Here is a 12,457-nt window from a genome sequence, read left to right as displayed (position 1 = left end):
GTGAGCTGCTATCAGGACATCAATCAGCAGATGCAGAGGCCAAGGCAAACATTTCTTAGGAGGACAGAGGAAAACAAACAGCACTTGAGTCAACCATGCCCCTTTGCCAGCACTTAACCATGGCCATGGCTAGAAGAGCTCTCATGGCACTGCAGGCTGTCGAGGCAGGAGGTGGGACACGTCTGCCCCATGATTAAATGCTTTCTAATCTGAAGTTGATAAATAACAAGCCACCATAGAAACATCAGATGTTGTCACCACAAGAGCAGCAGCAGAAAACAAGGAGAGAAATCAATGTTTGCTAAACAGGCAATGAGCTCGTAAAGTTGGCAGGGGAAAGGTTGGGGGAGGAGAGAGCTTGGGAAGGGGAGGGAGGAAGGAGGCTCTTGGCAGCTTCAAGCCCTGCCCTAGCCCCTGCCTGGTTGCATCCAGCCCATCCTGCTCAGCAGTGCTGGAGCCTTTGAGTCCAGCTCGTAGCTTTCCAGCGGTGTCTCAGGCTCTTGCTCACAGCCAGCCCCATGGTCAATGATCACAGAATCCCAGCAGGGTGGGGGCTGGAAGGAGCCTCTGGAGATCATCCAGTCCAACCCCCCTGCTCAAGCAGGGGCACCCACAGCAGCTTGCCCAGGATCACAATGGCCAGCTGGGTTTGGAAGCTCTCCACACAAGGAGACTCCACAACCTCTCTGGGCAGCCTGCTCCAGGGCTCCAGCACACTCACACCAAAGAAGTTTCTCCTCCTGTTCAGATGGAACCTCCTGGGTTCCAGTTTGTGTCCCTTGCCCCATGTTCTGTACCTGGGCACCATTGAGAAGAGTCTGGCCACATCCTCTTGCCCCCCACCCTTTATCTCTTGATGAGCATTTATTAGATCCCCTCTGGGGCTGCTCTTCTCCAGCCTCAACAGCCCCAGGGCTCTCCTGACAGGGGTGATGCCAAGAGCTTTGGGCAAGGGGTGCAAGCAAAAGGGCTGAACTTGAGGAAACAGCCTCAAGTCACACCAGGACATAGCTTAGTGGCCATGGTGGTGACGGACTCAATGATCTTAGAGGTCTTTCCCAACCAGAACAATTCCAGATTCAATGAGGGTCAAAGGGATGGGACACACACTCCGGGTGCAAGGTGGGGAGGTCCCTTCTTAGGGTGAGGGAAGCACAGGCATGAGTGGGACAACAACTGAGGTCCCACTTTGAGATGAGGGAGGCACAGACATGAGTGGGACAAGAGCTGAGCCTGCTGGCCAGGCCCTGGGATGACGTAGCACAGCCTCTTTCTCATAGATGCACCTGCACGAACCTCCAGCTTCCAAGGGAATCAGCAAACAATGGAGAGGACAATCATCCATCAAGAGCCATGGCAAGTCCCTGGCAGTGCCCCTTCAGAGGCCCACATTATAAATAGCCTGTGTTTATATCCAGATTTGGTTCAATATCAGCATTTATTGTCTCCTAGTTAAATATTGACCTGGGTAAATATTTGTTTCTGTGATCATTTGGGTTTGATATTGACCTCGATCAACGTTATTTTCTGTTTGTTCCTCCAGTCTTCTGGAACTCTCCACAAGTTGGGATTAGCAAAGAAAGCCTCAGGACTCTCCAAGTGCACACACAAACGGTCAGCTGCTGGAGATCACAAAGCACATCACGGGCAGCAGGACCAACCTCTCTGCTCAGGTAGGTTGCAGAAGACCCCAGATGGGCTTCTCTGCTTGATCTATCTCACAGAGGTTAGGAGCAGCTCCAGGAAACTTGTGCTGACCTCCAAGCATTCAGCTGGCTCTGTGCTACATGCAGTGGGGCAAGAGCCCTCTTCACTACCTTCAGCCACCTGTAAAGTGGACATTTAAGTTGGGTTTCCATGCAAGCTCTCTCTGGAGTCCATTGAGAAGACTGCCAGAGGGTGATCCATCCCACCAGCTTTCCACCTGGAAAGAATTGTTTTGGTTGGAAAAGACCTCTGAGATCAAGTCCAACCATCAACCCACCACCACCATGGCCATTAAACCATGTTCCAATGTGCCATGTTCACACATTTCTCAAACACCTCCATGGATGGTGACTCCATCTCCCTGCCCCTCTCACACCTTATCACCTCCAAGAGCAGGACAAAGAAACCTTTCTCCAGGTTTCTGCCAGGAGCTCATGGATGGCTCCAGAGCAAAACCACACAGACTCACAGAGTGCATTGGGTTGGAAGGGACCCTCTTGAAGGTCATCTTGTCCAACCCCCCTGCAATCAGCAGGGACATCTCCAACTAGATCAGGTTGTGCAGGGCCCCATCAAGTTTGACCATGAATGTCTCCAGGGATGGGGCCTCAACCACATCTCTGGGCAACCTGTTCCAATATTTCACCACTCTCATTGTGAAGAGCTTCCTCCTAATGTCCAACCTAAATCAACCCTCCTCTAGTTTCAAACCATTGTCACTTGTCCTATCACCACAAGCCCTTCCAAACAGTCCCTCCCCAGCCTTCCTGTAGGTCACCTTCAGATATTGAAGTGCAACTTTAAGGTCTCCCCAGAGCCTTCTCCAGGCTGAACAGCCCCAAATCCCTCAGCTTGAGTTCTTAGCAGGGTTATTGTGGTAAGCTCTTCTCTGGTGTTTGAGCTACCCAAGGTAGTTATTATCACCTTTCCAGAAACAAGGAATTTCCTGGAGGCCAAGAGTCACCACCAAGGCAGATGTGGGGAGCTGGGAGGTTGGCTGGCCTCTGGCTGAGCCAGCAGGCAGCAACATTTCCAACAGACTTGCTGACTCTGTTTGCTATTCCTTTCCTCAGGCAACTGATAAAGGCTCACTCAAAGGCAATCTCCCTGGGCTGTTATCACACAAGTCATGCCACCACAGTCAGCAATCCCAAAGGCCAAAGAAACCAGGAAAAGCCAACTCCAAGGTCAAGTGCCTGGAATAGGAGCAATTTGGAGCAGCCAGGCTCCAAGGGAACAAGAAGGAACCTATCAAAAATAAAGCCATAAATAGACTGAAAACTAGCAGGGTAGACCTTGGAGATGTGGAGCCTGGAGGAAGCTCTGGCCCAGCTGCACCATCTCTAGGTCTTACTGAACACAATGACCCTTCAGCCCACCTGGCTTTAGGCAGGTCTAGGTGAAGGTGGTGGGTCCCAGGTTGGCATCAGAGTAGCTCCCACACGGGTTTCCCCATTTGTGGAACTGCCAAGGACAACCTCAGCACTGTTTCTAGCTTTTGCATGGCCACAGGACACTGGGCTTGCCCTTCAACCTTCCAGCTCCTCTTTGCTTGCACATCTGCATGGTGGGTCCCGAACCAAGCACGCCACGGGAGATGCTGTTAGAGCTCAAAGGGAGCTCTGGGTTATGGGTGGGATTCATTCCAGCTCACCCAAGCCCTCTAAAAGCTCCCACTCATCACCTCCAATCAGAAGAAAAGCAGCACATTCCCAGGGCAGGGTCTGACAAAGGCAGAGTGAGTCATCACGCTGCTTGCTGGGGCTTGTGAAGCCTCCCTGGCATTCAGCAAGCCCTCAGACAGGCCCCAAAGCTCCTTCTTCCCAGGCTGAGGCACAGGGCAGACCCAACACCCCCTGCACCTCTGGGAAAAACCAGGGCAGGTTTCATGCACAAACAGCGAATCCCAAAGTCCTTCTGGCCCTCGACTTCCTCGCCCAGCCAGTTAGCAGAACAAAACAAAACAAACCCCAAGGCAGGTGAAAACCCTGTCTTTCCACCAGGAGATCCTTGGGCCAACTTCTTTCTTCCAAGCTTGCACTCTACAAGGCCAAGAAGACACTGCCAGAATCGGGGACACTGGAGCAGGTCCACCTACTGCAGCCCCTTCTGCCACACATCCAGGTATCTCCTACCATCTATGCTGCTAGGAGAGTCCTTCTGGTAGGAAGAAGTCTCCAAAAGTCTCCTCAGGATCCATTCCTGTCACCTTGAACCCATGGTTTCCCTGTATGAAAATTAATTGCTAACTGCTGGTAATTAGAGGATTAGGACACAGGCAGATAACAGGCAACCAACAGTTCCTGTGGAGAAGGCACCAAGCCCTGGAGAAGCTCCAAGGAGAGCATTTTGGGGTTTGCCAAGCCCTGGGAAACATGAGGGCTGTGACACTCATCATGTCCCAGAGGTGATGTCAAACAGCCAAGCTACTGAACTTGAGTTCTCCCAAAAGCATGGCCCAGAAGCACCAAACCACCAAACACTGAAAATTGCTCAGAATCAGAGAATCACAGAACGGTTTGGATTGGAAGGGACCTTCAAGATCATCTAGTTCCAACCCCCCTGCCATGGGCCAGAACATCTTCAGCTAGAGCAGGCTGCTCACATATCCAAGCTGGCCTTGAACGCCTGTAGGGAGGGGGCATCCACAGTGGGTCCAGAATGAAACATGATGTCCTAAACCACCAGCATTTTTGACTCATCAGCTGGGGAAGGGGAGATGCTCCAATTTTTCCATTCAGTTTAACAAAATGGAGTTATTGGCACATCTTAGAGAACATCAGCAAACCGGGCTGAATTGCCTGGTGAGCAGATACCTACAGAGCACAGAACCTCAGCATGGTAGGAGTTGGAAGGGACCTCTGGAGATCATCCAGTCCAACCCCGCTGCTAAAGCAGAGCCACCTGCAGCGTCTTGCCCAGGATCACGATGGCCGGGGGGGGTTGGAAGCTCTCCAGAAAGGGAGACTCCACAACCTCTCTGGGCAGCCTGCTCCAGCACCCTCACACCGAAGAAGTTTCTCCTCCTGGCTTCCAGTGTGTGTCTGTTGCCCTGTGTCCTATCCCTGGGCCCCATCTTCTTGCACCCCACCCTTTAGCTCTTGCTGAGCATTGATCAGATCCCCTCTGGGGCTGCTCTTCTCCAGGCTCATCAGCCCCAGGGCTCTCAGCCTTTCCTCCTCACAGAGATGCTCCAGGCCCCTCAGCATCTTTGGAGCCCCCACTGGACTTTCTCCAGTAATTGCCTGTCTCTCTGGAACTGAGGAGCCCAGAACTGGATCCAGTACTCCAGCTGTGGCCTCACTGGGGCAGAACAGTGACAGGTTCTTGTGTTTTCAGAGCAGTTATACTGGGACCAGTTTGGTGCCATTCTCTTCTCCTGCTCATACTGCAAATGCTACAAAGAGTGAGGTCACTAACTGCATTTTAATACTTGCAAATCCTGTCCTTGGTGGAAACCTGAAGGCCCCCATCACATTAGAAAAAGATTAAAAAATAATAACTTTCAAAGACTTCTCCCAGCCTTTCTGAGCTGAATGAAAGATTCTTTGTTTGAGTTTCAACCTGAGCTTGGAAGGGGCTGAACCTCTTTGATGTGGTAAACAGCCCATGGCGAGGGGGGGGGTTTGTATTTTGGAGAGTTTTCATGCTAGCTCAAGTTCTGAGAACATCTGAATTGTAAACAGCAGTGAGCCAATCCCCAAACACCAGCTGTACCCTGTGACTCATGTCATTCACCAATGGAGCACAAGAAAAGCAAATATTCTAATCAAGGAGCTCAGCCAACAAGACAAGGTCCTAAAGCGTGATTATTTGCAGTGGATGGCTTAAATAAAAGAACTCACTGGACCAGGGAAGGAGAACAAAATAGCGTAGGTAGCTGACCAAACAGGTTTGAGAGGGGAAAATTCACAGTTGATGATGCACCAGCCAGCAATGCCTTACCCTAGACCTTGGTGAGTAACTTGGGCTGGCTGTTTGCTTCCCACACACCGTTCAGGAAGAAGGATAAAGGGAAACCCGTTGCATTTATGATGGAGTTGGAGTCCCCTGCTCGCTTCCTCCCTCCAATATCTGTCCTTGCAGCCTTCCAAAACCCAACCCCAACCCCACAACACGTTCTCCTGGCTGATTTGCAACTTCTTCCCACATCAGCGACCAGTAAACAGAGCTGAGCAGGAGGAAGAGGAGCAGCATACCCAGAAATCATAGATTCATAGAATGGGTTGAGTTGGAACAGACATTAAAGATCATCCAGTTCCAACCCCCCTGCCATGGGCAGCAACACCTCCCACTAGCCCAGGTTGCTTAAGGGCTCATCCAACCTGGCCTTGAACACCTCCAGGGAGGGGGCATCCATGACCTCCATGGACAACCTGTTCCAGTGTCTCACCACCCTCACTGTAAAGAATTTCTTCCTAATCTCCAGTTTCAATATTCCAGCTCAAAATCCTTGCCCCTCATCCTGTCACTCCAAGCCCTTGTAAAAAGTCCCTCCCCAGCTCTCCTGTAGCCCCCTTCAGGTACCAGAAGGCTGCTCTAGGGTCTCCCCAGAGCCACCTTTTCTTTTCCTCTCTCAGTGTTGTCCCTTTCCCTGGCTCCCCACCTTCTGATCCAAACTTCCCCCTAAGCAGAACAATCAGCCTTTGTACCAGGCAGACAAAGCCACTGTGCTCTAGAGAGCTCAAAGTTCAGCCAAACTGTTCCATCCTACACCTCAGCTGCTTCCAGCAGCACCTGCGTGCGCATCCCGGGGAAGTCTCAGGGTTTGGGGGATTAAGAGGGATCAAAACACAACTGTGGTGGCTGAGATCCCCCAAATTTCCCATTCTTTGCCTCACTGGTTACACCAGTTTGGTCCAAAGCCTCCTCAGCCCTCCGCTGCCTCTGGACCTGCTCCCACAAGAAGATCTGATCTGCAGTGAGACCTCCACCCTGACACAGGGCTATGGTGGGTGGGCTTCCTGCCTAGGCATTGTCCCTGAGGGTCTTCCTGCAAGACTGGAGGGACCAACTCATAGAATCACAGAATGGTAGGGGTTGGAAGGGACCTCTGGAGATGGTTGAGTCCAACACCCCTGCCAAGAGCAGGCTCACCTAGGGCAGGTCACACAGAAACATGGGTCTTGAAAGTCTCCAGAGGAGAAAGCTCCACAACCTCTCTGGGCAGCCTGCTCCAGGGCTCCAGCACCCTCTCTGCAAAGAAGTTTCTCCTCATGTTGGGATGGAACCTCCTGTGTCCCAGTTTGTATGCGTTGCCCCTTGTCCTATCACAGGACACCACCAGAAAGAGACTGGCACCATCTTCTTGGCACTCACCCTTCAGATATTTGTAAACATCCTTTCTAGGGACTCTCACTTCATTCCCTGTGGCCCAGCTGAGACCTGCCAGGCAGAAAGCCCATCTGACTTGCAAATCCGTGGGCTGGTCTTGAAAGCACCAAGCCCCAGCTGAGCCCAAAGCAAAACAGCAAAACAGCCTGAAAAGATCCTGAGATCCCTCTGGCCAGCAGCTCAGCTGCACCAGCTGCCAACCCACCATCTTGGCTTGAGCTGAGAGGGATCAAGAGCTGCCCTTCAGGACTTCAAGGGGCTAATCAGAAAGCTGGGGACTGACTTTTGAGCAGGGCCTGTAGTGACAGGACAAGAGCTGATGGTTTGAACTCAAAGAGGGAGATTCAGACTGGAGAGAAGGGAGGAATGCTTGACACTGAGGGTGGTGAGAGCCTGGCTAAGGCTGCCCAGAGAGGTGGGAGATGTCCCATCCCTGGAACCATTACAGGTGGTGTTGTTTGGGGCTCTGAGCAAGGTGACAGCATTTAAAGCTCCCTTCCCACCCAAACCACTCTGTGATTCTATAAGTGAGCCCATTCCTCCTTGCCCAGACTTTAACTTGACACCTCTGCATCAGCAGTCTGTTCCTGCACACCCCTTGAGCCTGCCCAGGTCACTCTTTGAAAACTAATTTTGGACACATTTGAACCTTTCTGCAAAGAGGGAGTGAAGAACCACCACATCATCCGACCCACAGAAGCACATTACATGGACCAAGCAGCTCAGAAAGAGGAAGGGACCAAGCTGCTGAGCCCTCAAGCACATTCCACCAGCTTGTTCCATTTCCACTCCTGTCTGCAGTTGTGGACATGGGACCCTGCAGAGGCCTGAGCCCAGCGCTTTGTTCAGCTGGAGCAGAGGATGGGTGAGGACTGAGGGTCACCCATGACTCCTGCCAGGGCTTTGAATTGCTGCTTGTCCCACATGTGGCTGAGCAAAGCCTTTGGAGTCCCCTTGCGTCGTCCTGATCCAGCAGACAGGCAGGGGAACACCTTCACATTGCCACACCAAGAGCCCAAAGCCCCTCCTCAAACATGGGTGCAGCCTTGACAGCAGCCACCACCCTCCTGAGCCTGTGTCTGTGGTGCCTCCATACCTGAGGCCACATTCAGCAGTGTCCCAACTGTGCTGGGCATGAGGAGGACCTCAGGAGAGGACCCAACGCTTTCAGTCCCCTCTGAGCACCCACAGAGCGACACCAAACTGCAGAAAGATTCCTGAATCAAGCTGTCAACATCTTGTTAAAGGCCCAGATCAGGATTCCAAAGGTCACATTTCCCCTTTCCCTGCAGAAAAGCTGAATTCATCCACTGCGTGCAACTGCTGACGGAAATGAATCACTCCTGATAGCTGTGCTCTGGACTTCTACATCCCTACTGATAAGTGGGGCAGGACTCCTTCCTGACCCTGTTGCAAACCACATCTCCATCACCAAGACCCATCACCCTGGTTCCAAGATGTTGGACCACCACAGAGCAGGACAGTCCATCCCTGGTCCAAGAGAGAGCCACCATCCAGGCACCACCCCACGGTCACGATAAGCAGGTGGCCAAAGGGGATGCAGGACACAGCACACAGGGACCAAGCAGGATTGAAACAGCTCCTGTGCTGTCCAGAAGGCTGGAGCACACCTGAAAGTGCTTGGCCTGGCTTCTCCTCTGATACCAGAAGCAAAGTCCCAGCCAGAATAAAGTCAGAGGGACACCACGGCACAAAAGTGACAGCACTGAGGATCTGAAGAGCCAAGAAGAGCCCTCAGGGAACAGCACCATCCTGATACCATCTAATCCAATCTGTGAAGCACCTCCCAGGTGCTGGAGCCCCCCACCCAGCCCAGGGCAGGGCAGAAGGGAGGTGCACCGCACTCAGGGCTGAGACACAGCCTGTGGGGTAGGAATTGGACTTGCAGGACACAAAAGGAGTCATCTGTGACCATTCCTCAGCTTGCAGCAGCACAGCCCACCCAAGGGAAGCCAGACAAGGAAGGACAAGCTGGTTTGGGGCTCTCCAGGACTTTCCTCCTCATCCACGACAGCTGCTGTCCCCACTGGCTGCTCACCAGTGGCGATACAACTGCCCCTGGGGATGAGGGAGTTTTTGTCCATCTCTTTCCAGCAGCTTCTTCACCAGACCCTGACCACTCAACACTGCTGCAAACCCAAGTGACCCTCCAACACCAGACAGCAGCTCTGAATTCATGGCTGGTACGACCCATTGAGAAGCTCTGCTTTCCCTGAATCCTCAAGGGCAGGTGATTGCACCCAGTAGGTGAAACTAGAGCTGACACCTTAGTGGCCTCCATTCTCCCCACCTCTTAATTGTGGTAAACCCAACCATGGAGACAAGTGTGGGCCACCCCTTCCACCTCACCAGCACCTTCATGCTCCTCAAAACTACAGGAGAGCTTATTAGGAGCCAGCTCCTGTCCTGCATGTACTGGGCAGGGGAAGTGCCATCTCCTTCCTGATCATGCTTGTCAACCTCCTAGAAAAAGCTCCAGGATCATGGAAACTTCGATTTCCATGTCTCACCAGATGTTCTCCCCATCTCACTGCCCAGCACCACAGCTGTCTGCTCGGGAGCAGACCCTTTTGGCTGATCTGACACAAATCAGAAAGGAAAAAGGAAAAAAAAAAAAAAGTGTATTTTTCTCTCACAAGCCTTTTTCCCTCCTCTGCACTCTTTTTGGTTGTTGTTTTCATTTGGGGCTGGGGTGAGCTGAAAAAGAGGATAAAAAGAAGAAGAAAAAAAGGTAAAAAAGCAGCACACCACTCTGATCATGAACTCCACAAAGGATCCATTTCCACCTGACTCGGATCGAATGAAAATTTCGACAGCAAACAGCTCCCACCCTCCAGCTTTGTTTGCAAAGCGATTTGTGGAGGGGCTGGGACAAGGGGCACTTTGCAGCCAAGCCAGATAAAAGATTAGCTGCCAGTTTGCTCCTTTCTTGGCTGGATCCAGAAGTGGGCAAGAGCTGGAGCAGCTGGAAATGCCCCGTGGGGGCACAGGCAGTGCAGGAGCTCTGACAGGTCGCAGCCTTTTCAGTGAGCCCTGTCAAGCTGCTCTGATAAACACCCTCCTGGAGCAAAGGGTTTCCCAGACATGCAGCCACATCCAGCTTTTCCACCCTCCAGCTACGGCAGCTTCTTCTGCATCCACAACCATCACAACCTTTGGCATTTGTTAAGAGAAAGGGGGCCAGCAGCTGGAAAACTCCTTCCCAGGAGACGAGGGGGTGGTCCCAGCCCTGGGCTGTCAGGGGGTTTGCCACCCATAAGGCTTCACCCTGGGTGGTGGGTTTCCAAAGTCATCCTGATGTGGCTGGTGGGGGTTGAGAGTGGGTGAGCTGGTGCTCAGCTCCAGGCCTGCAGCTTGCCAGCCTCCAGCCCTGGGCTCTTGTTGTCCCCCAGATGGACACAAGCTGGTCTCATGATGTCTCCTGCCAGCCACCCACCCTCTGAGCAAGCCTGTGGTGGGGTGGCCCTGCCCCAGGGACCAAACCAGGGTGAGAAGCCCCTCTCCCCGTTGAAGGGCAGCAAGGAAGGTGTCATGGGATGAAGCTGTTTCCAGCTATAGGTGGGGCTCGTCATCCCCATGACCTCCATGAGAAGGGTAAGAGGTGGCTCAGGGCTGACCAACGCCACGAAACACCACAGCCCACCTACCCCCAGAGCCACGGCTGAGGTGCAGGGCAAACACCAGCCTTGCTGCCTAATCCCACAGGGCTACAAAGGTGGAGAGAAAACAAACTTCACCTTCCCCCTAGACCAAAGAGGGAGCTGCTGTCCTTTCCCACCAGGAGCAGGTCCCAGAGATGACCCACACCGTTCTGAAGAGCCACCACCTGACCCTCCAAGTGCAGACAACACACACCAAACCCAGCATGGAGGGGCTGGGGCTCCAGTAACCCAAGGGTTATGGGGAGAAGCACCAAGCCAGGACCACCAGGGGAAGAAGGGGGCTGCACAGCCCTCTCCCCGCATTTCAACCCCCACTCATGGCCAGCATGACTGCCACATTGACAACAGAGACAGTGCCACCACCTCCCTCTGAAGGCCAAGCCCCAAATCCTGCCCTTGGGCCACCAGAGCCACCGGGAGAAGGGAAGCAAGCAGCACATACCCAGCCCCAACCCCTGCCCACCACCAAAACTCAGCCACCCACCACGGGGATGCCCTCCTGGGGGTCCCCAGAAGGATGGTGGCCCAGGCCCAGGGGGTCCCCATGGAGTGGCCAGGGAGCGAGGGGCCGGAGCCACCCTCCCACCCCAGTCAAGATGGCGCTGGGGCCGTGGGGCGCAGGGTTAATCATTACCCACCGGCAGCGCTGGGCACCCCGGCTCGCCCCACTCCTCCGGGGGAAAGGAGTCAAAGCCATGGCAGCAAGGTCGGCACAAGGCCTGCCTCACCCCCTCGCTCAGGAAGAGCAGCTGAAGGCTCTTCATGGTGGGACAAGGGCTTCGTCACCCAAAGCGCTGGCGAGGAGCTTTGTTCCCCTTGCTCGGGACGGGCAGCAGAGCTTGAGCCTGCTGCTGCCATGGCCCAGGGCAGGGGTGGGCACGCCAGAGGGACAAGTGTGCAAGAGGGGTGTGGGTGCAGCAACACCCCAAAGCTGCTTATCTGAGGCTTTATCTGCAGCGTGCGTGGTGAGGACGCTGCTGGGGAATGGTAAGGAGCGTTCCCTCCCCGATGTGGTGGCAAAACCACCAAGATATCATAAAAGAAAAGTAAAAATAACCTCCTGCCCCCCCCCTGTCAAGCACAGGCACAGCAATCCTCTGGCCCTCATCTTTCCCAGCCAGGTGATGGTGGTGGCACAGAGCCCCTCTCAGCACCCCCTCACCTGCCAGCCCCAGGAGAGAAGGATCAAGACCTGGCTGTAGGGAGCGAGCAAATCCCACCAGGATCTGCTCCAAAAGGGGCAAACAGGAGGTCTGGGAGTAAGGCAGGAGGGGGAAAGGAAAGATTAAAGGCAAAAAAAACAAACCCAACAACTCTGAAACCCAACACGCCCAAGAGAAAATCCGGCGGAGGGGGAAGCACGAGCGTACAAAGCCAGGGAGGTGTTTGAGCAGGGAGCAGGAAAACAAAGCAGAATGAAGGCCAAAATTCCACTTTTGCAGGAGGCAGCAGCAAAATGAAGTCCAGAACCTCCAGGTCTGCAGGAGAGGAGGGGGATCTGCCCCGAGCGGGCGGGAGAGGGTCCCCTTCCCACCGCCCCGCAGCAAAACGCCAGCCGCTCGCCTTACCTGCGCCAGGTCGGGTGGGTTTTCCAGGGGCCGGCCGGGGGCTTTGATGTCCTCAAAGACTGGGGGGTCTTCTCCAGCTTCCCCTGACATGCTGACAGGCTTCAGCGGCGTAAAGGCCGAGGGGTCCTCGGGGAGCGGGGTGCGGAGCACCAGCCCGCTGCTCAT

The 12,457-nt window shown here is 53.8% G+C and overlaps 1 protein-coding gene across 2 annotated transcripts in view; it reads right to left on the bottom strand.

The window, feature by feature from the left end:
- LOC128972469 (Krueppel-like factor 5) overlaps window positions 1-12,457 on the bottom strand; it is a 30,980-nt gene extending 18,523 nt beyond the window's left edge. For both annotated transcript variants that reach the window (XM_054388472.1, XM_054388474.1), the window contains exon 1: window positions 12,293-12,457. In XM_054388472.1, the coding sequence (XP_054244447.1) occupies window positions 12,293-12,457 (165 nt within the window). The remainder of the gene's footprint in view (window positions 1-12,292) is intronic.

Source organism: Indicator indicator, chromosome 17 (genome assembly GCF_027791375.1).
Source record: "Indicator indicator isolate 239-I01 chromosome 17, UM_Iind_1.1, whole genome shotgun sequence".
Lineage (NCBI taxonomy): Eukaryota > Metazoa > Chordata > Aves > Piciformes > Indicatoridae > Indicator > Indicator indicator.
Note: the sequence above shows the minus strand (reverse complement) of the source record. Positions and strands in the feature narration are given on the sequence as shown.